The sequence below is a fragment of the Phocoena phocoena genome, chromosome 4 (genome assembly GCF_963924675.1).
Source record: "Phocoena phocoena chromosome 4, mPhoPho1.1, whole genome shotgun sequence".
Lineage (NCBI taxonomy): Eukaryota > Metazoa > Chordata > Mammalia > Artiodactyla > Phocoenidae > Phocoena > Phocoena phocoena.
In genome coordinates, this window is record NC_089222.1 from 8,306,981 (window position 1) to 8,334,156 (window position 27,176).

Here is a 27,176-nt window from a genome sequence, read left to right on the forward strand (position 1 = left end):
CCTTGAGGTCTATCAATAGTAACCTCCAAAACTGAAATATAAAGAGAATAAAGACTGAAAAACACTGAACAGAATATCCAAAGACTGTGGGACAACTACAAAAGGTGTACTATAGTCATAACGGGAATGCCAGAAGGAGAAGAAAGGAATAGAATATGTGAAGCAATAAAGACTGAGAATTTCCCCAAAATAATGTCAGACACCAAATTACAGATCCAAAAAGCTCAGAGAACACCAAAAAAGAGAAATGCTGAAAATTCTACTCCCAGGCATATAATTTTCAAACTAAAGAAAATCAAAGATAATGTGCAAGGATTGTGCCCTGGCTATTTTGCAAAGGAGGCCTCTTTCCCCCTTCTCCTTAGTGATATCCCTTCTCCATTTGGTTTAAGAACCTAGCACTTAATACTTCCCAAGTCTCAAGGAAATCTACCAGACTTTAAAAAATTACTGGCCTTGAAAGTGACTCTTTTAATGCTTAGCAATAAGCCTATCCACTAAGTGAGCTTAAAATAAAAGTTCTGGGGCTTCCCTGGTGGCGCAGTGGTTGAGTCCGCCTGCCGATGCAGGGGACGCGAGTTCATGCCCCGGGCTGGGGGGATCCCACATGCCGTGGAGTGGCTGGGCCCGTGAGCCATGGCCGCTGAGCCTGCGCATCCGGAGCCTGTGCTCCGCAACGGGAGAGGCCACAACAGTGAGAGGCCCGCGTACCGCAAAAAAAAAAAAAAAAAAGTTCTGATATCTGAGTATTTTACAATATAAGACTGGAAAAGGGCAAGCTAAAGAAGGCAGAAGAGACAGAGAAGACTAAGCCCCAGAGGAACAATTACAGGAAACCTGTAATCCCAGAATATAATTATTTATGCCAAGCAAGGCCCAAAGAAATTGCAAATATCTATCTTTAAGGGAAGAAAAAAGTGATGAAGAGACTGGAATCCCTTTGATTCCATAATCATTAAATAAAGTTACTTTGGTTCAGTAACCACATCTAGAAATTGATCCTACAGAAATAAGTCCAGAGGAGAAAAAATTCCAAGAATACATCCACTATTAGATGATTACCTAAAACAGCAAACAAAAATGCAAACATTAAATGTCTAACAATAAGGGTACGGTTAAAAAATAGGAAACTGCCAGTTACTAAAATTAGTATGAATACAATATAATACAGATATTGAGCATTATCATCAATAAATGAAACAATATAATAGTATGACTATTATAAATGATTCTATATAAAAATACTATGAAGTTATAAATAGTTCACAGAGAATGGAAACATAATGGGCTCTAAAAATATGAAAAGATGCTTGACCTCGCCCCTATTATGGGAAAAATATACATTAAAAAATGCAGAGGGCTTCCCTGGTGGCGCAGTGGTTGAGAGTCCACCTGCCGATGCAGGGGACACGGGTTCGTGCCCCGGTTCAGGAAGATCCCACATGCCGCGGAGCGGCTGGGCCCGTGAGCCATGGCCGCTGAGCCTGAGCGTCCAGAGCCTGTGCTCCGTGGCGGGAGAGGCCACAGCAGTGAGAAGCCCGCATACTAGAAAAAAAAAAAAAAAAAAAAAAAAAAAAAAAAAAAACCAAAAATGCAGAGATCAATGTACATAAGTATGGCAAAGATCTGTAAGTATGACACTACCTTGAGTTAGTAAAATAGGATAACAGGCATTCTGTGTGTTGCTGGTTGGAGGGCAGTGTGGAAAAATGTATCAGAATTACAAAAGTATATAACCTAAGACACAGCAATCAACTTCGAGTTATTTATGTTACAGAAATACTTGGAATATGTGAGAAATGACTATGAATTAAATTATTCAATGCAGCACTGTTAACGCCCCAAAATATAAAACAATGTGCAATCTGAAACTAGAACTGATAAAGCATATTGATTATGATCCATTCAAAGGAATGTTGATACAGCCAAGAAAAAAATGAGGATGCTCTTCATAAAATGATATGAAAAATCAGACTGTATTTTCCAAGATGGCCAGAAGATTTCACACACATTCTTGTGACATGACACTGACATTCTTTCCTCAAATCTGTACAAGCCTGTGATATGAACATAATTGACGCTATCTATGTGAACTTCTGGGAGGTAGGTCATAAAAAGCTACCCAGCCTCTGCCTGGTATTTTGGGGATATTCATGTTTGAACCCAGCCATCATGCTGTGAGGAAACCCAAACCAGGTGGCAAGGCAACATGCAGGTGTTCTGGCTGACAGCCCCAGCTGAGGTCCCAACCAATAGCCAGAATGAGTTGCCAGATGTGTTGAGATGATTCTAGCCCCAGCACTGACTGCCACCCATGACATCAGAAAATCACCTAAGCCCACTCAACCCCCAGAAACAAAAGGGATAATAACTGTTTTAAATGACTAAGCTTTGGGTTCATTTGTTTCTGAGCCGTAGATAACTGGGACAGTATTAAAGTGAAAAATAAAAAGTATACTACAGTAGGTCTGGTATGTTTCAAATTGCATAAAAAGGAGAAAATACACAGATTTAAATATAATAGTAACTTTGCAAGGACAAAGTAACACTACCTCTGGGAAAAAGAACTAAGTGGGTAGAAGACAGGAGGGAGACTTTTCGACGTCAACCATTTGAGATTTGACTTATAAGAACAAATCAATGAAATAATAAAAATGTGATACATGTGGAGGGCATAAAAATGAACACAGTGGTGCTCACTTTGGAACATGAGTGACTTGAATTTTTATTTAAAAATACTTTCACATTATTTTCCTTATATCAATAAATCGATATATAAGGGGCTCTGTACCTGCCAAGTACCACATATTTTATAACAGAATGCTTATGTCATGCATATCCTGACCCTAAACTTTATCAATTCCAGAATACAGGTGGCAATGAAGAAAGATCTGTCATTTTTTTTTTTTTTTTTTTTTTTGCAGTACGTGGGCCTCTCACTGTTGTGGCCTCTCCCGTTGCGGAGCACAGGCTCTGGACGCAAAGGCTCAGCGGCCATGGCTCACGGGCCCAGCCGCTCTGTGCCATGTGGGATCTTCCTGGACCAGGGCATGAACCCGTGTCCCCTGCATCGGCAGGCGGACTTTCAACCACTGCGCCACCAGGGAAGCCCAGAAAGATCTGTTTTTAATCCCAGCTGTCACTTAGTTGCAAAACCTCAGGCAAATCACTTTTGTTGCCTCAGTTTCCTCAACTATAAGATTAGTATTTCCTCATATAGCTATGGTAAGGTCCAGATGACACTGTGAGAATGCTGTATAAGCTCTATGACTGCATCATATGACATGTAGCTAACTTAAAAATTACCTTACAAGCTACCCTAAAATTACCCTGTACTTCCCTGAAGTCACATTTTTCTAAAATTTACAAATTACTTATGAATACAATAGATGAGAAAGTTAGGATTGTCTAAGTTCAAGTTCAAGCCCTCTAATATTAAAGGACCCTATGTGTCCAAGATACATTCATATTACACCTCAAATAGAATTGGTATCAACTAAGTGGAAACCCTCTTGGCTCTCGTTCTATGTGAGGATAAATAACTTTTTTTTTTTTTTTATTGGCCGTGCTACATGGCAAGTGGGATCTTAATTCCCCAACTAGGGATCGAACCCGCACCACCTGGCTGTGGAAGCAGGAGTCCTAACCACTGAACCACTGAAATCCCTAAGTAACTATTCTTTTAACTGAGAAACGCTGAAGGTGTCTGATCATTAGAGTGATTACAGTCCCATATCATCAAGGTATCTCTTCTTTTGGAATCCAAAGAGTGACTGCTATCTTCAGCTTTGCAAACAGGCTAAAAAACCACGAATGACTGCTCCTCATCCTGCTGTTACCCTTCCTCATCTATATTACCTGGAAAAGAGGGTGAATGTTGTTTACCAGCACTTCCCTCAAATACTGTTTTGCAACACTTGTAAAATTCTAAGGATTATTTCTTATTTTCAAAATCCAATATGTGACTTCACTCTCATCTTGAGGAATTTAGTAATTTGGTAGTTGCAGTTCATGTTTACATCAAAATAGCCAATGATCAAAAATCAAATGCCTCTGGAATTACTCCTGTTGCCCTTCTCACTCTAATACATCCCTATTTGCCACCAAGAGGCCTGGTAACAAAAGGCTCTCAATGATAACTCCAAATGATGAATTAATTCAGCATGCATCGTAAGGAAGACTGCATATAAGTAACCTCAGATTACTATGGTGTAAGACCCAAAAGGTGGAAAGGTTAACTCTGATTTCTAATATTTAGCACAGTGCTAGGAGCTTGGTAAATTTGTTGCGTAAATGAATTTCTGAAAAGCTTGATAATCTTATTTCCCAGTAATAACAGAGTAAAAGCAGCAAATTAGTGAATCAACAGAAGCAGTTCACCATACTTAGAGCTAACTGGCAAAATCATTCTACCAAACAGCTTTGAACACTTCAGCAACACCAGAGGGCATCGATGAATTAAGTAAGGGCAAAACAGACGTTCATGATCCCAAATTGTGGAATAAATTTCAAGAGAAGAAAAGGTTTAACTATACTGATTGCATTGTTTAATGTGGAGGAGAGTACACACTTTAAAAAAAGTCTGCCCTAAAAGAATCCTTATGTAGCTTACTCTTCTCATTTTATAAATGTGTAAACAGTGCTGTTTGTAAAAGGAAGCCAGGATTGAAGCTAAGCTTATTGGCTCCTAATTCACAGCAATGCTTCAGTAGCCACATATGATAACATTTTAAACTGGAAAACTGGGGAATAACTGATGTTAAGACTATTAAAATTTTTTAGGTCAGAACTGGTACAAACATATAAAATACCAAATCTTTACCAATTTCTCCTAGTAATACAACCTATCTCAAATACTGAATATGTACTTTCTAGAAGGAATTATTATGCAGAAAGGTAATATTCTTTCAATAAGAACCAAAAGATAAACTCCCACAAATTTTAACTCTCACTAACAGAAAGAATAATGAACATTTCAAAAAGCATTTTTCTCATGAATTGAAAACTATATGCTGGTGGTCTGTCCCTAGGTCTTCTATCCTTTCTCAAAAGTACTTTTAATTGAAAACAATATGCAGATGCAAAAAGGTAAAGGAAGTAAATGCACAGATTACAATTACACAAACAAGTCTTTCTTACAGCTAACAAGTGAAGGGCAATAGTAGAAAGCTTACTACTACAGGAAAAACATGAGTTATTCAGATTAAAATTTTCTAGCTGCTTTTATTTTTCAGTTTAGGAAGCAAATTTAGTATCTACATACATGTCGTATTCTATCTAACTGTGTAATTTCTCTCTCTGAGAAAACTTCCAAAATATCTTAGTTGATGTGGGGAGCAGGCATTTAATGTAACATACATAAATAACTGCTTTTTTGAAAATCAACAAATGGTGGGAGGGTTAAGCAAGAATCTACCATACAGAACTTACAGAAACTTAGTTGTTTATGTTCATGCTATTTATTTGAAGGAATCTGCAAAAACTCCATTTTTGGAAAGGCTCAAATTTAGGAAGTACCTGCTCGTAAAGTTTTTTACATCTTATTTGTTCCTATAAATTTTAATAAGAAACTTTATCTTCCAAGAGGAGAAAATCTGGACATAAAATTCTTTAACACTGTCAAATCCTAAATTGAATGCTCTGCACTAGGTGGAAAAGTCACGGTTCTAAAATAATGTCATGTCATGACAATACAACAAAAATATCAACAGTGATAAAAATGACTCAGCAAAAAGTAATGGTGGTGATGGTAATAGCTAATATTTAATAAGCATTTTACTCAATGCTAGGCACTGTGCCAAGAAATGTATATGCACTTTCATTTAATCCTTACCAAAAACCTCAAGTTAGGTACTATTATTTCCATTTCATATAAGACGCAAATAAAGCTGGGTATGACTTGCCTCAAATGATACGTGGTATGTGCTGGAGCTAGAATTTTAAATCAAACAATGTGGATATAGAGCCGCTCACCACCCCTTTCTTAATCACAATGCTCGACTCTTAAGAAGGTCCTGGTTGTAAATTGATAAGGTAAGGTAAGAGAATGTTAATAATAACTTTGAAACCAACCTTGTTTTTCTTAATTTTAATAATTTTTCCCCCCAGATGTTTTTGAATCTGAATAGAAAAACAAGTCCTGGTAGCCCCTTAGAGGAAACTGGACGGATGTTAAATATAGAATAAACTTTGTTCTTCCAGTAAAAACAACCCTGAAATAATTATTTTAGACACTCTACTTAGGGTTAATAACTGCTGAAAATAGCTTAAAAAAGAAGGCACTTATTTCTTTAATTTCGTGTATAACCAGTCCTTGATTATTTGTGGCAATAAAAGGGAGCAGCATCAGTACAGATAACTGAAAACTATGGATATTCTAACTCCCGTAAGTAAAGACAAGGCAGGGTATCCTTGATGGAACAGAGAAGGAGCCATGCTCTCTTAAAGAGGCCTAGCAGGTTAACAGGAAGGGGTTCCCATACAAAGAAATAACAGGTTAATACGTAATATAACTAAGTACATAATACCTGAAATTCTCAAACTGGAGGAGTTAGATGAACAGTAAGTTTTTAAAAAATCCTACAGTTTAAAAAAAAAGAAAAGCAATTATTCCATTTGTGGGAGAACTTTAATATGTAGTGTGAATGTAATACTGGCTCCTCAGAACACAGAAAGCAGGGGTTCTCAAACTTTGGCATGTACTAGAATCACGTGGAAGACTTGTTAAAACTTAAGATAAATCTTTAGGTGTTCAAGGTGTTAAATGAAAGATGGCCAGTCCAAACATCCAACAAGTATTTACTGAAGAGCTATGCGCCTCCAGATGAAATAGCAAGAAGGATGACAACCCTCTGAGCCTAATGCTCCCTGCTAATCTTATGGGCTAGTCTTAGACAAACAATGGGAACGTAAACGTCATGCAGACTTTAAACCCCTACAAATAAGCTAGAACTCCCCAAAGCGCTAAACCCACCACCTAACTACCTATCTCATTATGAGTGCTATAGAGCCAAGGGGCAGGGGTGTGGGGTATTGTGAGACAACATGGATTCTTAAATCAAGCTATCGTGTTTAGGAAGAACCACATAAACTAAAGAAACCTTGATGTTCTTGATGAATATAAGGTTCTAGAATACACAAATTCAAGAGTGCAGTATATGATTTCCACCTTACAACACAACCAGAGATTAAAATTTTAAGTGAGCTCTTCAGACTGCAACTAATGTTATTAAACATCAACAGTTAAGTGAAAAATAAAGAACAGATGAAATGTAAAACATCTGGCCAGGTTCATTTTTAGATAGCTCTTACCACACATCAGCCAAAACAAAAAGACATATTACCTACGAGTTATAGACCTTAAATAGCTCACACCTTGAGATCCTTAAATGCTTAGATTCTACTCTAGTCCTTAAGGGTGAAGAGCTGCTAGCAAAAAGCATAAAAAAAACAGTGCTCAATTGTAGGCAAGTTAAACCAATACGCCTTACACCTTAAACTTACACAATATTATGTCAGTTATCTCTCAAAAACAAAAAAACCAGGGCTCACAGCTGTAATCATAATGGCACTGTCATACCTCCTAAGGATATTAATATGTGGTCAACATAGTGGAAAGGTATCCAGCCAGTAACCATTAACATAGAAATTGGGATGTAAAGTCCTTCTAAAGTTGGTTTAAAAAGCCAGCTCAATCTGTACTCATAGAAAATATTAAGGAAGTTTTATGTGTTAGAATGAAAACCTTTTGACAATTTCATTAATGAAATGTAGACAATCTAATTGGTATTAAATGAAAGTGGAGATTTTATATATATATATATATATATATATATATATATATATATACACACTCCCATACACACATATCAGAGAATATGTATATTTATGTTGATGAACTGATAAGGGGTTAAATTTCTCTTTTAAATGTCCTTCCTTAGATGTCATTAGGAAAAAATACATTTCGAAGACAATTGGGAGTAACCAAAACAAAAACAAAGTTCTAGTTTTAGGCGACATTTCCCAGGAGTTAAGTTCTTTACTACAGTACTTCAGTGTTTTTGTTATTTTAATATGCACTGTGAAGGGGGGCAGGGTTAGCACATAGCCAAGTCCCAAACATATCGGCCCAGGTATTTTGCCTACGATGCATATGTACTTTGGAAAATGCTGCAACTGACAATCACTTGCCAAAAAGCAGTTATAATGACTAACTTTTTGCACCAGTTTAAGGTGGGTGGACATAACCTCAAACTCTTTAAAACTCTTCCTACCACGTGGGCTAGTTAACTTTGGCCCAATTTGCTTTCTGGAGGAGGCTAAAGCTTGAGAGGTAATACTTCATTATTAAATCATACGTATACATATTTTTATATTTCATTATTAAACGGTATACACACACACAAATGTATTCACAAAGAAACCACAAAGAACGTGTGATACACTTCATTAAAGTTTTTTAAAATACCAAGATTTCTGAATCAAAATAAAAGCTGCATGGTATGGACTATACTTTTGATGCTCATCCATTATAAAAACCATAATATACTAAAATGGGATCACACTGTAACATGATATACATATGGAGGGGGCTGACAATCACTGTTATACTGCTGAGTCTATTAAAGTGGAAATACCACTTATCTACCACATTTCTTGTACGTAGGGAAAAGCCAGGAGATACTAGAGTTCTGTAATTTATCTTATTGGGAGGATCTGAAACTACAAATAAAATTCTCAAGTGTACTTACTTGAGAACACATACTCAATGCATAGCATAAAGTTATGCTCCTGAAAGACGGACTCCAAGAAGTTGCTACATGCCAATGGGTATCTGCCTTATATATTTCAAAAGTAAGACTTTAAAACGTATAAAATACCTGGAAAAAATATGGTACTGCTTAGTTACACACCCCTTGCAAAATACCACGAATCTTAAAGCTGTCCACACAGTACCTAATTCAAAAGCTTCATTTGGCAGATGAAACTGACGCCCAAAAAAGGCTGTTTTGCCCTGCTGCTATATACAGTTGTGGATTTCTCTGATGAGGTTCAATTATCTAATTTCTTGTCTTCTATTCACAGCAATGGTCTGTTAGTTGTCTCCTCTTTGTCCTGTATCTTACCGTCCCCTTGCCTCAGTCTTACCAAAAACACTGTAAGCAGTGCTTACTCTACCTCTTTCCCCTCTCCTTCCATCTTTCTCTCCAGGTCCCATTTCCCTTTCATGCCCCTCTTCATTAATCACTCACTTTTTCTCCTCCCTCAGTTATTTAGAATTAGAATTTTAATGTTAACTCTTTTACTATTTACTTTTACTATTTTCACTATTCATTCTAAAGCCAATATAATTCAGCACAAACATGTATTAACTTGAAGAAGCTTCTAATCATTATCAAGAAAGATATCAGTCAAATCTTATACTTGGGGACACTGATTCCACTCATGTTTGCATCTGTGTTTTAGCTTCCATATAACCATCTTGGGGATAACCAGTAAATCGAAATATTAAACAACATTACCTTAACAAAAACCAAGTTATAAAGCTTGAGCCTGCTGCTCAGCTCTTCACTCTGTGACCTACTCAGTACCCATCATCATACAATCAGAACAGCAAAATCTTATTTGTCAACGTATGATTCAATTAAATGAAGAAGGGATAAAAGAAAATCTTACCCCCAATGGTACTCTCTTGAAATTCATGAAATTGGCCCTTCACAAAACGAAGCACCAGGCTCGATTTGCCAACAGCAGACTCTCCCAGAAGTACTAATTTGAACTGGCATATTTTATTTCCAGTATTTGGCCCATTGGGTCTTGTTGCTCCTCTATTAGCCATGTCCAAATTTGAAAGAAGTCCCTAATTTCAGTCTCTTAAATGAACTTCCAGGATGCAAGGTGTCAATTTTTTTCTTTCTGGAGGTAGAGAAACCTGTAAAAAAAAAAAAAAAAAAAAAAAAAAAATGAAGTAAGTATACAAATCAGCAAAACAAAGCAAATCTACTATTAATCACTTTGGTAAATTCTGCCTGTAACACATTATTGCATGACAATTATAACCTCTAATAGACACTGAGTGTCATTTAGTTTAATTCACTACCTTTGTCAGTACTGTAAAGGCATGAGATTTGAGCCTAAAATCATGCTGTAATCAAGGCTTTTAAAACATTTTAAAGCTAACCTTTATCAAAGACTCAATTTTGTGCCAGCTGGTTTTAAGTACTTAACACAGCCACTCAACAATCCTATAAAGTTGACTATTACAATCCTCAAAAATGAGGAAAACAGGCACAGAGGTTAAGTAACTTGAGGTCACACAGTTACTGTGACAGAGCTTCAACAGAACTGAGTTTCAAACCCTGGCAACCTGAAAGGTGACTCAAGTACTTAGGTTAAAACAGTTTTGAGTAAAATTAAGTTAATAAGTGGAAAGCTCTTAGAATAGATCTTAGAACACAGTAACAGCTCAATAAATGTTGGCCATTATTATTTGAAGGCTTCTGTTAAACAGTACATGTTTTTTGTTTATTTAACGGTAGTTTTGGAGCAACAAATATATTAAGTAGGTGGTGTGTCTGGTGCCTAAAAGACTTAAAACTGTTTTCTGATGTGCTCAAGTACATCAGACGTGGAACTGTTAACTGTGGTTCTCTATGTGGTGAGTGAATTAGTGTCTTATTTAGTTATACTTTTCTGTAGTTCTGGAGCTAACAAATGTGTCGTTACTTTCTATTTAACACATTTAGAAAAAACTAGCCTGAAGGGCAACTTCTATGTCTTCTACTATTATCTAAGAACGCTAATTTTCAATCTCAAAGAATTAGGGAACTTTCAAAGAACTCTTTTCCAATCTATTCACAAATCAATCATAATAGTTTTCCTCTATCTTTAATCAAAACCTGATCATGTGCTAATAACATTAAATCTGATGATTCCCCTTCTCAAATCACTGTTCTATTTCATTTAGGTACCTAATAAGATATTTGCCTTACCCATGAAATTAGTTTATACAAGAATCCCTCTTGACCACGAACTCATTAATAAACACATCCATGAGACCTTACATTCATGGCAATAAAATTACCTCTGCCTTACCTAAACAGCAGCTTTGAAGAGTCCTTACCTTTTAGTAATACGTATTGAAATGATGACAAATGAAATAATAGGTCTGAGTTGCTTCCAAACAATGGGGGCATAAATAAAACAAGACTGGCCATAAAATAACTGAAGCTAGGGTGATGGGTTCATTATACTATTCTTCCTACTTCTGTACATTTAAAAATTTTTCTGTAATAAAAAAATGCTCCAACCCCACATCCACCCTCCTACCACCCCAAAAACATATCAGATTTGGGGATCTAATCCTGGCTAGCTATACCAATTTCTGCTGGAGCAAGTGCTTTCATTTCAAAGCCTCTATTTCCATTATACCTAACTTTCATAACTGCTGTGCGAAGTAAACAAGAGGCTATATATGTAAAAAGTTTCTAATACAGTGGTCAACACACAGCAGGGATTTAAAATTGGCAATTAAAGTGCCCCTTGGATGAAATAATGACCAAGTATCAAAAGAAAGTCAGGTAGACTGAAAATGCACCAACACACCTTCAGATAGTACATACGATAGCAACTAAAACACTTCCCAGCTGTCTGATTACCTACAAAACAGCAAACTGAATTACTCATCAAGGACAACATGCTCCGAATTTCCACAGTCCTCCTCCCAAAACTGCACGGAAAACATCAGATGCCCATTAAAAAAGATTATGATTTAGCTTTGTCTTTTAAGGTTTAAAGCCTTGCATTATAGTTCCCTCCAAGGATCTCAAACAAAACATAACTAAATCTAATTATAAATATACAGTTAGCATAACATTAAGGTTAAAAGTTACATTTTGTAATAGCTGCATTCACTACTTAAACTTTTGTTTCACAAAAGCACAAGATTTTGCACAAAGTACATTTTAAATCTTTTGAAAACACCTGGCATTCTAGAATTAAAGTCCTCCTGGGTGCTCTTTGATGAAAACTAACAGCAGCTTACATTTCTGGGTACTTATTTTGTGCCAAGCACCATCCTATGAATTAGGCTCACAGCAACCCTACGAGCTCTTTTTATTATCCCCATTTTACACTAAGAATAAAGTTTCTGAGCTGTCCTGAATTACTGCAGTGGTGTCCATGTGGGTTTTTTCCCTACTAGTTATGTGAAAGGCAATTGACTGGACACTTAGGCACCACTTCAGCAAAAAACAAAAACCAAATATGTGAATTATGACGTTCAGAGCTTGAAAAAGTCTGAGTCTCAGGAGGATAACCAGCTTCCAGGGAGGCGAACAACAGAGCACGTTTAAAGGGCTCTACCCACTGAGTGTGTTCAGCGACCTAGTTGTGCCGAGTTGTTTAAGGCTGCGGTTCACCACCTTCCAACGATGAGACAAGAGTCCCTGGACAGCCCGGCTTCCCGAGCCGCCTCCTCCCTCCATTACCCGGCTCAGGGAGTCGGGGGGTAGGCGGAGCTCCCCAAATTCACACCTGCTGGAAGCCCCAGTTCCTCCTCCGAGAGCACCTGAGCAACTGACACCCAGCTCCGATCGCCCGAGCAGGCAGGCTCCGCCAGGCCCCTGGGCCGTCTCTCCCATCCTCCTCCCCGGAATCCGGCCTGCTTCTGGCCGGAGACCACCCCCCCCAACTCCGGGCTGCCAGGACGGAGCAGGCGGAACCGCGGCCTCCGGCCCTCTCGCGCGGCGCCATCTTGAGAAGGGAACAGGGTGACACCCGTCGCTCCCTCGGCCGGTCCCCAAATCCTGGCCTCCGGAGCCCCTCGAAGGATGAGTCACCAGGGCCGGCGGGTCGAGACGCCGGGTTCGGCCCATCTCCAGTCTCGGGCCCCGACGCGCGAGAGGGAAGGGCGGAGGACTCCGCGCCGGCAGGGCCCGCGGACCACCCGGGGTCCCGACCCGCTCCGCGCAAGCGGAGGGCCGGCTCGGTTACCTGAGTCCGCAGCTCGCGGGGCCGCGGCGCCGAAGCTTCCGGCTGCAGGTCCCAGGCGGAGCCCGAGAGGAGGCTGAGGCGGCGGTGGTGGCGCGTCTCCTCGTCTCGCCGCTCCCCTCAGACTGGACGGTGCGGGGCTCGTGCCGCGGTGCCGCCCCCGTCGGTCTCCGTCTCCGCCTCTCGCCGCTCCGCCTTCCTCTTTGCTTTCTCCTCCTCCGCCGCCGCCGGCGCTCGAGTTCCCACTAAATCTTCCTCCTCCTCCCTCCTCCCCTCAGGCCGGCCGCCGGCTCCTTCGCTAACCAAAACACAAACACTCCAGTCCCAGCGCGGTAGCCACTTCCGCCGCCCGGCGCCGGCCTCGCCGCCACGTCGCCGCACGTCGCGGACTACGCCCCTTCGTCACTTCCGGTCGTTCCCCGTCCGCCCGTTCCATCCGCTCCCCCGCCCCCTCTCAGAGCCTTAAGAGTCCGGGCTGGGCCGCGGGGCGGGGCGGCCGCGTCACGTGACCCCAGCGAGCCGCGGGGTCGGCTACGGCCGCGGGCCACCTCCCCTTACCCGCTTCCCCGGGGCGCGCGCGGCCCCGCCCCCGTCGGCGCCATTGTTATCTGGGCGGCGGTCGGTGGCTCCCCATGGCCGAGGGCGGGGACGGGGCGGGGGCACTCCTTGGCCGGCCTGCTCTAGGGGGAGCCCAGGAGAGCTTGGGTTTGTTACTCCCAGGCGGTGTGGGGCGGCGAAGTTTTCTCTGTGAATATTAGCTGCCAGTTCCCCTTTCCCTACCTCTGCAACACCCCAACAATGCCAGCTCGGCTCAGGGGCTTTTCTGTGGGGGCTTTTCTAGCACAAGAGAGCCTTCGAACACGTCCCTAGGGATGGGTGGATAGGTAAGGGGCGTTGACTCCAGGGAGGAGGATGCGATCCTCCCCCGACCCCCGAAAGTTGTCTTTAGGCGGGGACGTTTTCAGTAACAACTTGCTTTTCTTGAGAGCCTACCTGTTTTGGGTGCGAAGGGGCAAGTTATAAAATAATAGGTAGCTTTTATAAAGAATTTCCCGTCGCGGTTTACTGCACTAAACGCTTTACAGGAATTATCCCATTTTCTTCCTACGCTATGAGGCTCTCGCTCTGAAACTAGCTCTATCGTCCGCCTCCCTCTACATTGGAATATTACCTACCCAAAGTGGTCCTCGCCGCTGTCTAGCACAGCGGCTGGCAGCCAGGAGTCTTCAGTCGTGGCTGTGGTATTCACGAATGTGCCGTGCCTGTTTTACAGGTAAAGAATTTGAGGCACAGAGATTGTGTAACTTGTCCAAAATCACCGCGGAGTACGTGATGAAATTGTGTTCTAACCTGCAGGCTGGCTCCAGAATCTGAGTTCTTAAGCACAGTTCCAGTAAAAGAACCCAAGACATTCATTAGCCTCCATTGCAGACCTACTTAAGGCAAGCTGTTTTGGCTCCATCTCACACAACAGTCCCTGGCTGGGCATCTGAAACAAAACAAAACAAAATTCCTTTCGGAATTTGGGAGAATGTTAAATCGATTTTTCCTCAGGATGAGGGTTGCTTTTTCAGTTTGCTGTTTACTATTTATAGCCCTGCCGTGTGGCCATCAGTATTGATCGTCTAGATGTGTACTTGGCCTAAGGTATCCTGTCGGTGCTCAGTCAATATTTTGCAATGAAGGTGATTTGAACCCTTGAACAGCCAGCCTTTCAGATCAACCTCCCAGTTACCCCAAGAACATTATGTGTCATGTGCAAACGGTGTCTGTGGCACTTTATCCCAAGGGGTGGTTCCAATATGGTATGTTAGTCATGGTGATACCTCTCGGACAATCCCAGGAATAATCAGGAAATAGGATATGTCATATCAGTTTTGGCATGTCAACAGTATGCCCCAAACCAAACCTATTCCACCCCAAACGTGCTTCTGCTTGGCGACTGGTATTAACAGCCTCCCAGTCACCTAGACTTGAAAGAGCAGAATCATCTTCAGCTCTTCGTTGTCCCATTCTGTCACCCAAAATTCTCTAATCCCAAATCTAAGCTCTAATCCCAAAGCCTGGGCCATGGTAGTATTTGTACAAGCTGAAATTAATGCACACTCCTGCCTTTTCAACCCATTCTTTACACTTTGGCCAGTCACTCTCCTACTCAAAAATATGCAATTGCTAAATAGAGTACAAAGTTCTTCAACTCTGGTCCCAACCCATGTTTCTTTCATTCTGTTTCTAAAGCCTCCCTCTCCCCAAACTCTTGCCTTGTGACCTAATCATACCAGTCTACTCTGTGTTCCCAGAGTGTCACCTGTGTGTTTCCATCTTGGCATCTTTGATCACTTTGTTCTCTGCACCTTGGAATACCACTGCCTCTCATCACTGCAGGTCTCACCTTGGCCAGGATGCCAACTCCTCTGGATGGCATCTGAGGCTACTTCTACTGGATTTAGTGATCTTTTTCCTGTAGTTTCATGATACTTTACTGTCTGTAATAGTTCTAATATGTATCTGCCTTATTTTACAGTTAGAGAGTACCCGCCTAGACTTTCCTCCTCAGGCTTTCATTCCCATCAGGATTTTAAAGTTCTTAAGGACCAGGACCATAATTTATTCATGATTTAACTTCCTTTCAGAGGAACTTTGATTGATATCATAGGGACTCCCCAAAATTTGTGAGCTTAATTGCATTTTTTTTTTTTTTTTTTTTTTTTTTTTTTTTTGCCACACCATGCAGCTTGTGCAATCTTAGTTCCCTGACCAGGGATCAAACCCTGCCTTCCTCAGTGCAAGCACTGAGTCACTAACTACTGAACCACCAGGGAATTCCCAAGCTTAATTACATTTAGAATGGTGAACATTTGACTTAAGTCCTCACAAATAACACCTGGATGCTGAAATGTATACATTGTTAGGAACTCCCCATCATTGTTCTAGGGTATTGCTTCCTCATTCATTTCTTTCTACCAATTTTTAAAATATTTACTTATTTATTTATTTTGGCTGTGCCGCGTCTTAGGTGAGGCACACAGGATCTTTGTTGAGGCATGCAGATTTCTTAGTTGTGGCATGCATGCAGGATCTAGTTCCCCGACCAGAGGTCGAAACCGGGCTCTCTGCGTTGGGAGCGCAGAGCAGAGTCTTACCCACTGGACCAGCAGGGGAGTCCGACTTTCTACCAATTTTGTCTTTTAATTCACTTCCTTCGTGAGGGAATTCCTGGCTTTCCAGAGGTTAGCAGTGCTTTCATTGCTGGGGCCTGGGTTCAATGGTCGGGGAACTAAGATCCTGCAAGCTGTGAGGCAAGGCCAAAAAACTCCAATTCTCTGTATTCATGAATATATTCCACAGTATTTTATAGTTTAGTCATAATGTTTGCCTGGGGAGTTCTGCTCCAGTGGCTGGTACCTCTAAGATCCAGTAGTAATTTTGGAGAGATGGAAATGCCACAGTAAAGCTTTGCTCTTGTACTGCCACTCACAATAGGCCTGTGTTTTTTTCCCCCTAACTCTGGATAACTGAAGAGGACTGATAATTGGATACATTCTAGTAGCAAATGGGAGATCCTACTGAAACCGTGTAACTTGGAGTGGGACTTGAACCCACAGGCCGGGATCCAAACCCAGCCAAAACCCAGATTGGGACTTGAACCCATGGTCTTTTAACGGAGATCACACCTAGCCTCAGGACTTAATGAAGCTCATGTTCTTGATGTCTCATCGCAGAAAGAATTCAGTGAGAGACGAAGTGATAGGTAAGAAGTGGATTTATTTAGAGAGAAACACACTCCATAGACAGAGTGTGGGCCATCTCAGAAGGTGAGAAGAGCACCAGGGTAGGGGGGTTGTCAGTTTTTATAGGGGTGGGTAATTTCATAGGCTAAAGAGTGGGAGGAGTATTCCAGCTATTTTGGGGAAGGGGTGGGGATTTCTAGGAATGGGGCCACTGCCCACTTTTTGACCTTTATGGTTGGTCTTGGAACTGTCATGGCGCCTGTGGGTGTGCCATCAGCTTGCTGATGTGTTACAATGATCATATACTGAGGCTCTAGGTCTAGTGGAAGTCGACTTGTCCACCATCTTGGACCTATTTGGCTCTAATCTGTTTATGTCGTGTCCTCGGGCTATGTTATTCTTTTAAAGGTTGTGCCCTGACCCCTTCTCTCCTGTTTAACTACTAGGTGGTAAGATTTCTTAAGGAAGCTACAAAATGGATAGAGCCTAAATAAAGTCATGCAGAACTGAACACTGCCCTTAGTGCTGCCTTTGCCCTCAAATCTCTAAACACCGACTCAGGAATTCCCAGCACCTTGCATCTCTCAATCATCCACAACACTCCATGTCTTCTATCTTCTCCTCCAGGAAATCTTTCCATTGTGTAGTTGAAGAACGACTCTGCATAGATGGTAATGAATGGTAACATTCACTTTTAAATGGGACTGTCTGGAGACAAACCAAAAGGTAATTCTGGCATAAGGAATTGTAGGCATGGTGGCAAGGCAGTGAGAAAAAGGCTATGGAAACTTGAGCTATTCAGGTTTAAAAGCTAGTGTCTTTGTAGGGCATCATGAAAGCCTCAGCTCAATGTCACATACCTAAGGGATTTCTAAGCCCATCAATTCTAAAGTAGCTTCCCTCCATATCAAAGTGTTCTGTTTCCTTCATGGTACTCATCACTCATCATGTGAAATGATCTTATTTATTGCTTTACTTGATGGTTATCTATCCCTACTAGAATATAAATTCTATGAGGTAGGGATTGGCTTAGTCCATTGTATTCCCAGAACTGACACAAAATGAGGACTCAGTACTGTAGATAGTTGTAAACAAAAGAATCGAATGAACACTTATACAGACATACCTTGATTTACACACAATCAAGTCATTTAAATTGCTTAGGGGGAGAAGAATATGTATACTAGCTATCTAGAAAATTACAGTACACTGTTTTTACAAATGTAAAATAGTATCCCTTAACCACTTTTTAAAAAAATTTGAGGGCTTCCCTGGTGGCGCAGTGGTTGAGAGTCCGCCTGCCGATGCAGGAAACACGGGTTCGTGCCCCGGTCTGGGAGGATCCCACATGCCGCGGAGCGGCTGGGCCCGTGAGCCATGGCTGCTGAGCCTGCGCGTCCGGAGCCTGTGCTCCGCAACGGGAGAGGCCACAACAGTGAGAGGCCCGCGTACAGCAAAAAAAAAAAAAAAAAAATTTGGATTCTGCAAGTTTTTCATGAGGCTTTCTTAAAAAAGTGGAATCTCATAAATTTCATTCAAATTCTAAGCGAGGTGTTCTGTATCCCCTGTATGTGTAGAACGTGACAAATATTCACCAAATACGTATTCATTAAAACTTGAGTTTAAAAAAAATCCCGTACTTAATTTTGAGTTCGCCACATTATTTAAAAAAGTCAATATGCATTATTGTGTAACGCATTTCAAATTTTAATATATTTACTTGAAATGCTATTTAAAGCCTATTTATTGGAGTGTGTTTTCAAAGACTTTAAGATGTTCCTTACCACAGCTGACAAATATAGTAACTTTACAGAATTTTTGAAGAATGTCTTAAGCGCTGAAAGAACTACATGCAGTGTGCATGTACTTTCACAAGGAAGGATCTAAAATTGGTGGTCACCACCAGATAGAGGGTTATTTATTCTCTGATCGCCAGTAAAATTAATAGGCCCGTGGCCAGGAGTAGGCCCCTGGCTGAACCCATCCTAACGGGACTGCGTTGCTTGGGAAACCAAAGAGAAGTTTGGGGTCATTTGATCTGGAGCCCAAGACCACATCCTTCAAGTTCTCCTGCCCTCCAAATCTACTAAAGAAGGGGGAAAAAAGAGAGAAAGAATAAGGGAGAATAGGGGGAATGAGGGAGAGAGAAAGAGGAGAGAGTGGGGGAGAGGAGAAAGAGGGAGAGAGATGGGTGGGGTCCTGCCCTGGAAAGAGCTGCGCTCCAAGCCCCGCCCCCGTTTCCCTGGTAACTGGGTAAACAGACCTCCATCATCTTTTCCCCAGGGAATTCTGCTAGGTGTGAAGTGGCGGGCAGGAAGCAGTGGGCAGGAAGTCTGAGTGGAGATGTGCTCTTTCGTAAGAGTGGGGTCCCCCAAAGGGTTGGGGCGCTCCAAGGGATTGGGATCTTCCCTCGAGCCAGGTGCAGCTTACCCCTTAGAGATGAGTGCCCTTGGAGGAATGAGGGTATCTGAGAGGAAATCTCCCCTGAGCATGGACGTGGCACTCACCCGGGAAGGAAAAGATGACTTAGGAGAGAGAAGGGTCTTCATGGGAACAACATCTCCCACGGAGTTGGGGCTCAGAGTGGGATTAGGAAAAGAAGATTCTCCATGCAGTAATAAATATGAGGAGAGGATGGCTTCACCAGAAACAAAATATCCATCGAGCAATGGGCTTGATATAAGATTAAAAAGACAGAATATTTCTAGGACTTTCATGGACGGGAGTAATTTAGGAGTCAGCAGGGTCTCAGCCTCACAGGAAACAAAATGTCCTCTGAGAATGTTGCCAGGAAGAGCAGGTTTAGAAAATGAGCGTTTTCTGGCAGGGTGTCGTCCTGGAAGGGTAACACAGTCTCCACTGGGCCTGGTGTGTGAAAGTCCACAGGCTCTAGGCAGCAGGAGATGTCCTGTGGCTGGTGACCCTGAAGAGTTAGGGGCTTCAGTGGGGAAGCAAACTACTTTGGGTATGGAACCTAGACAGGGACTGGAAAAGGAGTCCACCTGTGTGGTGATGAAGCCCAGCATGGAGATGCAGCCTCCTGTGGAGGTGGACATGGGGTTCCCCCAACCAGAGGATCCAGATGAAACTAAGCCTACAGAACCCCAAATGGGCTTGGTGATAGAACCTTCTGAGTGCCAGTTGGCTCAACAACCTGAAGAGCAAAGGGAGACTGAGAACATTGAACCAGGAGTAGAACCTCCAGATCGCATCAGACCCATATACTCTGGGAAATTTTTTGATCGGTTGCCTTGCTGGCCAAGTGTAAGTTTTTTCCTAGTACTTTCCGTAGGAACTATGTCTAGCCATGTCTCTATCAAGATGATAAACGAGTGAGACTTGTTTGGATTTGCAGAGTCAAATTGCAGAGATTTTGTTGAGATTCTGATATTCCTTGTCCCAAGAGACTCTTTCCAGCTGTTATTCTGTCCGATCTCCTCTGACTCTCTGCCTTCTTTTCTAATGTCAGCTTTGTTTTCTGTGCACACGAATGGGTCCTCTTGATTTCTCCCTCCTTTCTCCTTTGACCGACATTTCATTCCTCAATCTGCATTTTCTCAACCCTCCAACTGTAATACATGTTATATCCTAATATTCATGTACTTTTTTCAAAAACAGTTTGCTTTTTCTATTCATTATTCTGTGAGTTATTTATTCTTTCAGCAAAGACTTGTGGTGGTCATTATGCTGGGTCCAGGGCACTATCAAATGAGAAGCACATGATTCTAATCCCATGGGTTTAGGCTCTCACTCCAATGTTGGAGGCAATAACTAAACAAATATTATATAGATGTCTGAATGCATAGAAAACAAATTCTTCCTTAATAGAAGTACACTCTAAATATGAAGCGCAATGGAGAGTTTGGACAATTGTTTTGGAGGAGATAGGAAAGGCTTTACAGAGCAAGTAATATTTCAGCTAATTTAGAAAGGTGTCAGTAATTGTCAGATGGAAATGGTTGGAGCATCTTGGGCAAAGAATGGCATGGAGTATGACCAAAGCTTCTTGTGTTGGGAGGTATAAGCAATTCTGTTTAGCCAGCATGGTGGTAAGAGATGAAGAAGAAATCTAAAGGTCCCGAATGCAGGGGTAAAACGTATGGGTACAGAAGCAGTGGTGGATCTTCATGAGGGAAGAAATGAATAAAATTTGCCTTTTGGAAAGATAATTCTGATATCAATAATAATGGTGGACTGCAAGGGGAAGATATTGGATGACAGGAAAAAGTTAGAAGGCTATTTCAAGGTAATGATGGCCTGAAATTAACGTAGAGTTGGAAAGAATTGGAGAGGAGAGAGCAATTCTGAGAACCTTTTAGGAGATGGTATTGTTAAGAACTGCCATCCAGTTGTGGATCTATGTGGTGAAAGAGAGGGAAGTTGATGGATGACTTAGGAGTTTCTAGTTTGATAATGAGACATCTTCTGGTTTGGTGACACATGAATATCTGGTGTTGGCCATCCTGAGTTTCAGTTATTTACAGGGTATCAGATGAAAAAGCCAGGCAGACAGTTGGAGCCATGGGTGGAAATGGGACAAAGAAGGTCTAGGCAAGATCTTACTTTGGGAAACACATGAGATGGTCAGAGAAAGAAATGTCAACTAGGTGAGTTCTTGAGGACAAGGATTTTCTCTTATTTATCATGTAGCTTCATGGCATATCATGATGTCCAGCTTATACTGGTCATTCAGTAAATATATGTTTGGTAAATGGAAGGAAGGCTGGATGATTAAGTGGGAGAAAAAACAGTCAGAGAAGAAAGAGGTGAGTCTGAGAGGGTGGTATTGAGCAACATAAAGGGAGCATCCTTAAAGTATTCTGGGAGTAAAGGAGACATTAGAGAACACAATTCTGCTGAAGTGGTCACAGGGATTCTGCAGAACTTTTTTTTTGGCATCTGCAGACTTTTGTTCCCCTTGGGAGTCAGGGTGTTCTTTTGTCTTTGACCCACTTTGCTTTCTGGTTCCGTTATTGGATTTCCCCAGCCACTCTCTTCTCACTTGACCATACCTGCTTCTCCTTTCTGGATCGGTTCTGCAGTCTCTGGGTCTATGGCTTCAGACCTGATCTCACGTACAAGCAGAAACCAGCTTCCGGTTTCCAATACAGGCAGTTCTAAAACCTCTGCTTCCTGCTACCTCTCACGTCCTCCTTTCTAAATGTGAGAGGGAAAAAAAAAAAAAAATGTGAGAGGATAGGGAAGAGAGCTTCAAGGAGAAAGTGACCAGCAGTGTTAAAACGTCTCCGATAGGGTAAATAGAATAAAGATGACTTAGCTTTGGGCATTAAGGGAATTAGCAACATAGTGAGAATGCAGATTCCAATATACTGAAGAGTGAAATTAGAATTGGAGAAAACTATTGTAACTTTTTTTTCCCCCTAAGAAGTGTGACAGTGAAGAGAACAGAGTAAAGATTCCACTTAGGAATAATTTTATTTATCTAGTGAATCAGTAGGGGAGTTTGAGATAACACAAACAAGATAATGGGTGGAACCAGACCCCAGATAAGCAGGAGGGAGTGGAAACAGGATCACAGGCCAGAGGAGAGATTAGCCTAGATTAGAAACAAGGTTCCTTTTAAAATAATTTTTTAAATATTAAATTATCTACTTTCACTATAAAACAAAGATAATAACATGGAAAATTTAGAAAACAGGAATGAAAACACAATAATCTTATCACCCTAAGACTATGCCTACTGGCACTTTGCTGCCCTCACATTAATTGTTATCAGTGGCTTTACTATATCAACATCGCTACCCATGGAGCTTTGCAGGTATTAACTTTTTACCGGTGAGGAAACTGAGGAAACTTAAATAATTTGGCCAAAGTCTTACAGCTAAGAAGTAGTAGCCCCAGGATTTGAAGTCACCACTTCCAATTTAAGAGTCTGAGTTCTAGACTGTACTATACTTCCCATGACACTTTTCTCCTAATCATTTTTATGTAGTTGTTACAGCAAGCATAAAAATTGTCTTGACTTTTCACTTACTATTATTTAATAAATTTTTCAGTGTTATTACAGAGAACTTAAAAGATATTTTAGTGATAAAAGTAATATTTCTTTAAGCCCATATATGCTTCCTTTTTTTTTTTTACATCTTTATTGGAGTATAATTGCTTTACAATGGTGTGTTAGTTTCTGCTTTATAACAAAGTGAATCAGTTATGCATATACATATGTTCCCATATCTCCTCCCTCCTGCACCTCCCTCCCTCCCACCCTCCCTATCCCACCCCTCCAGGTGGTCACAAAGCACTGAGCTGATCTCCCTGTGCTATGCAGCTGCCTCCCACTAGCTATCTATCTTACGCTTGGTAGTGTATACCATATATGACTCTTTAGATAACTCATTCCCTCTCTTTTTGGACAATAGATTTTTTCCCAGATTTTTCTGTAAAAATAGTCTATGAACTTCTTTATGTATATGTCTTAGAACATTTCCTTAGGATAGAGTTTCAACAGAAGCCAAACGATGAATCTTTCTCTAGTTCTTTTTGCCAAATCCCTTCCTAAAAGATTGTACCACTAAGTTTTAAAAATTAATAATGATTTGTAAGGCATTGTTTTAATTCACATTTCTTTGATTTATAATGAGATTGAAAATTATTTCATATGTTTGTTTTCATTGTTTTGTTTTTTTTTATTCTTATATCTGGTCATCTTGCTGAACTCTGGTCTTTTTTTTTTTTTTTTTTAAACATCTTTATTGGGGTATAATTGCTTTACAATGGTGTGTTAGTTTCTGCTTTATAACAAAGTGAATCAGCTATACATATACATATGTCCCCATATGTCTTCCCTCTTGCGTCTCCCTCCCTCCCACTCTCCCCATCCCACACTTCCAGGCTGTCACAGAGCACCGAGCTAATATCCCTGTGCCTTGCGGCTGCTTCCCCCCAGCTATCTACCTTACTACGTTTGTTAGTGTGTATATGTCCATGACTCTCTCTCGCCCTGTCAAAACTCACCCTTCCCCCTCCCCATATCATCAAGTCCGTTCTCCAGTAGGTCTGCGTCTTTATTCCTATCTTACCCCTAGGTTCTTCATGACATTTTTTCCCCTTAAATTCCATATATATGTGTTAGCATACGGTATTTGTCTTTTTCTTTCTGACTTACTTCACTCTGTATGACAGACTCTAGGTCTATCCATCTCATTACAAATAGCTCAATTTCATTTCTTTTTAAGGCTGAGTAATATTCCATTGTGTATATGTGCCACATCTTCTTTATCCATTCATCCGATGATGGGCGCTTAGGTTGTTTCCATGTCCTGGCTATTGTAAATAGAGCTGCAATGAACATTTTGGTACATGACTCTTTTTGAATTTTGGTTTTCTCAGGGTATATGCCAAGTAGTGGGATTGCTGGGTCATATGGTAATTCTATTTGTAGTTTTTTAAGGAACCTCCATACTGTTCTCCACAGTGGCTGAACCAATTCACATTCCCACCAGCAGTGCAAGAGTGTCCCCTTTTCTCCACACCCTCTCCAGCATTTATTGTTTCTAGATTTTTTGATGATGGCCATTCTGACTGGTGTGAGATGATATCTCATTGTAGTTTTGATTTGCATTTCTCTAATGATTAATGATGTTGAGCATTCTTTCATGTGTTTGTTGGCATTCTGTATATCTTCTTTGGAGAAATGTCTATTTAGGTCTTCTGCCCATTTTTGGATGGGGTTGTTTGTTTTTTTGTTATTGAGCTGCATGAGCTGCTTGTAAATTTTGGAGATTAATCCTTTGTCAGTTGCTTCATTTGCAAATGTTTTCTCCCATTCTGAGGGTTGTCTTTTGGTCTTGGTTATGGTTTCCTTTGCTGTGCAAAAGCTTTGAAGTTTCATTAGGTCCCATTTGTTTATTTTTGTTTTTATTTCCATTACTCTAGGAGGTGGGTCAGAAAGGATCTTGCTGTGATTTATGTCATAGAGTGTTCTTCCTATGTTTTCTTCTAAGAGTTTGATAGTTTCTGGCCTTACATTTAGGTCTTTAATCCATTTTGAGCTTATTTTTGTGTATGGTGTTAGGGAGTGATCTAATCTCATACTTTCACATGTACCTGTCCAGTTTTCCCAGCACCATTTATTGAAGAGGCTGTCCTTTCTCCACTGTACATTCCTGCCTCCTTTATCAAAGATAAGGTGTCCATATGTGCGTGGGTTTATCTCTGGGCTTTCTATCCTGTTCCACTGATCTATCGTTCTGTTTTTGTGCCAGTACCATACTGTCTTGATTACTGTTGCTTTGTAATATAGTCTAAAGTCAGGGAGCCTTATTCCTCCAGCTCCTTTTTTCGTTCTCAAGATTGCTTTGGCTATTCGGGGTCTTTTGTGTTTCCATACAAATTGCGAAATTTTTTGTTCTAGTTCTGTGAAAAATGCCAGTGGTAGTTTGATAGGGATTGCATTGAATCTGTAGATTGCTTTGGGTAGTAGAGTCATTTTCACAATGTTGATTCTTCCCATCCAAGAACATGGTATATCTCTCCATCTATTTGTATCATCTTTAATTTCTTTCATCAGTGTCTTATAATTTTCTGCATACAGGTCTTTCGTATCCTTAGGTAGGTTTATTCCTAGATATTTTATTCTTTTTGTTGCAATGGTAAATGGGAGTGTTTTCTTTATTTCACTTTCAGATTTTTCATCATTAGTATATAGGAATGCCAGAGATTTCTGTGCATTAATTTTGTATCCTGCTACTTTACCAAATTCATTGATTAGCTCTAGTAGTTTTCTGGTAGCATCTTTAGGATTCTCTATGTATAGTATCATGTCATCTGCAAACAGTGACAGCTTTACTTCTTCTTTTCCGATTTGGATTCCTTTTATTTCCTTTTCTTCTCTGATTGCTGTGGCTAAAACTTCCAAAACTATGTTGAATAAGAGTGGTGAGAGTGGGCAACCTTGTCTTGTTCCTGATCTTAGTGGAAATGCTTTCAGTTTTTCACCATTGAGGATGATGTTTGCTGTGGGCTTGTCATATATGGCTTTTATTATGTTTAGGAAAGTTCCCTCTATGCCTACTTTCTGGAGGGTTTTTATCATAAATGGGTGTTGAATTTTGTCGAAAGCTTTCTCTGCATCTATTGAGATGATCATATGGTTTTTCTCCTTCAATTTGTTAATATGGTTTATCACATTGATAGATTTGCGTATATTGAAGAATCCTTGCATTCCTGGAATAAACCCCACTTGATCATGGTGTATGATCCTTTTAATGTGCTGTTGGATTCTGTTTGCTAGTATTTTGTTGAGGATTTTTGCATCTATGTTCATCAGTGATATTGGCCTGTAGTTTTCTTTCTTTGTGACACCCTTGTCTGGTTTTGGTATCAAGGTGATGGTGGCTTCGTAGAAGGAATTTGGGAGTGTTCTTCCCTCTGCTATATTTTGGAAGAGTTTGAGAAGGATAGGTGTTGGCTCTTCTCTAAACGTTTGATAGAATTCACCTGTGAAGCCATCTGGTCCTGGGCTTTTGTTTGTTGGAAGGTTTTTAATCACAGTTTCAATTTCAGTGCTTGTGATTGGTCTGTTCATATTTTCTATTTCTTCCTGATTCAGTCTTGGCAGGTTGTGCATTTCTAAGAATTTGTCCATTTCTTCCAGATTGTCCATTTTATTGGCATAGAGTTGCTTGTAGTAATCTCTCATGATTTTTTTTATTTCTGCAGTGTCAGTTGTTACTTCTCCTTTTTCATTTCTAATTCTATTGATTTGAGTCTTCTCCCTTTTTTTCTTGATGAGTCTGGCTAGTGGTTTATCTATTTTGTTTATCTTCTCAAAGAACCAGCTTTTAGTTTTATTGATCTTTGCTATTGTTTCCTTCATTTCTTTTTCATTTATTTCTGATCTGATTTTTATGATTTCTTTCCTTCTGCTAGCTTTGGGGTTTTTTTGTTCTTCTTTCTCTAATTGCTTGAGGTGCAAGGTTAGGCTGTTTATTCGAGATGTTTCCTGCTTCTTAAGGTGGGCTTGTATTGCTATAAACTTCCCCCTTAGGACTGCTTTTGCTGCATCCCATAGGTTTTGGGTCGTTGTGTCTCCATTGTCATTTGTTTCTAGGTATTTTTTTATTTCCTCTTTGATTTCTTCAGTGATCACTTCATTATTAAGTAGTGTATTGTTTAGCCTCCATGTGTTTGTATTTTTTACAGATCTTTTCCTGTAATTGATATCTAGTCTCATGGCGTTGTGGTCGGAAAAGATACTTGATACAATTTCAGTTTTCTTAAATTTACCAAGGCTTGATTTGTGACCCAAGATATGATCTATCCTGGAGAATGTTCCATGAGCACTTGAGAAAAATGTGTATTCTGTTGTTTTTGGATGGAGTGTCCTATAAATATCAATTAAGTCCATCTTGTTTAATGTATCATTTAAAGCTTGTGTTTCCTTATTTATTTTCATTTTGGATGATCTGTCCATGGGTGCAAGTGGGGTGTTAA

The 27,176-nt window shown here is 40.5% G+C and overlaps 2 protein-coding genes across 3 annotated transcripts in view; one reads left to right on the forward strand and one right to left on the reverse strand.

Annotated features, from left to right (window-relative positions):
• RAB5A (RAB5A, member RAS oncogene family) overlaps positions 1-13,334 on the reverse strand; it is a 29,954-nt gene extending 16,620 nt beyond the window's left edge. The window contains exons 1-2 of one of the 2 annotated variants that reach the window (XM_065876008.1): positions 12,994-13,334; positions 9,676-9,931 (exon numbers count right to left, since the gene is read on the reverse strand). In XM_065876008.1, coding sequence (XP_065732080.1) covers positions 9,676-9,838 — 163 coding nt within the window. In that variant the 5' untranslated portion in view covers positions 9,839-9,931; positions 12,994-13,334. Of the gene's footprint in view, positions 1-9,675; positions 9,932-12,993 lie in introns of those variants that run through there. The other variant, XM_065876009.1, reaches the window with a different exon arrangement.
• A 5,730-nt stretch (positions 13,335-19,064) lies between these two features.
• EFHB (EF-hand domain family member B) overlaps positions 19,065-27,176 on the forward strand; it is a 57,248-nt gene continuing 49,136 nt past the window's right edge. The window contains exon 1 of the mRNA XM_065876671.1: positions 19,065-19,985. Within this exon, the coding sequence (XP_065732743.1) occupies positions 19,065-19,985 (921 nt within the window). The remainder of the gene's footprint in view (positions 19,986-27,176) is intronic.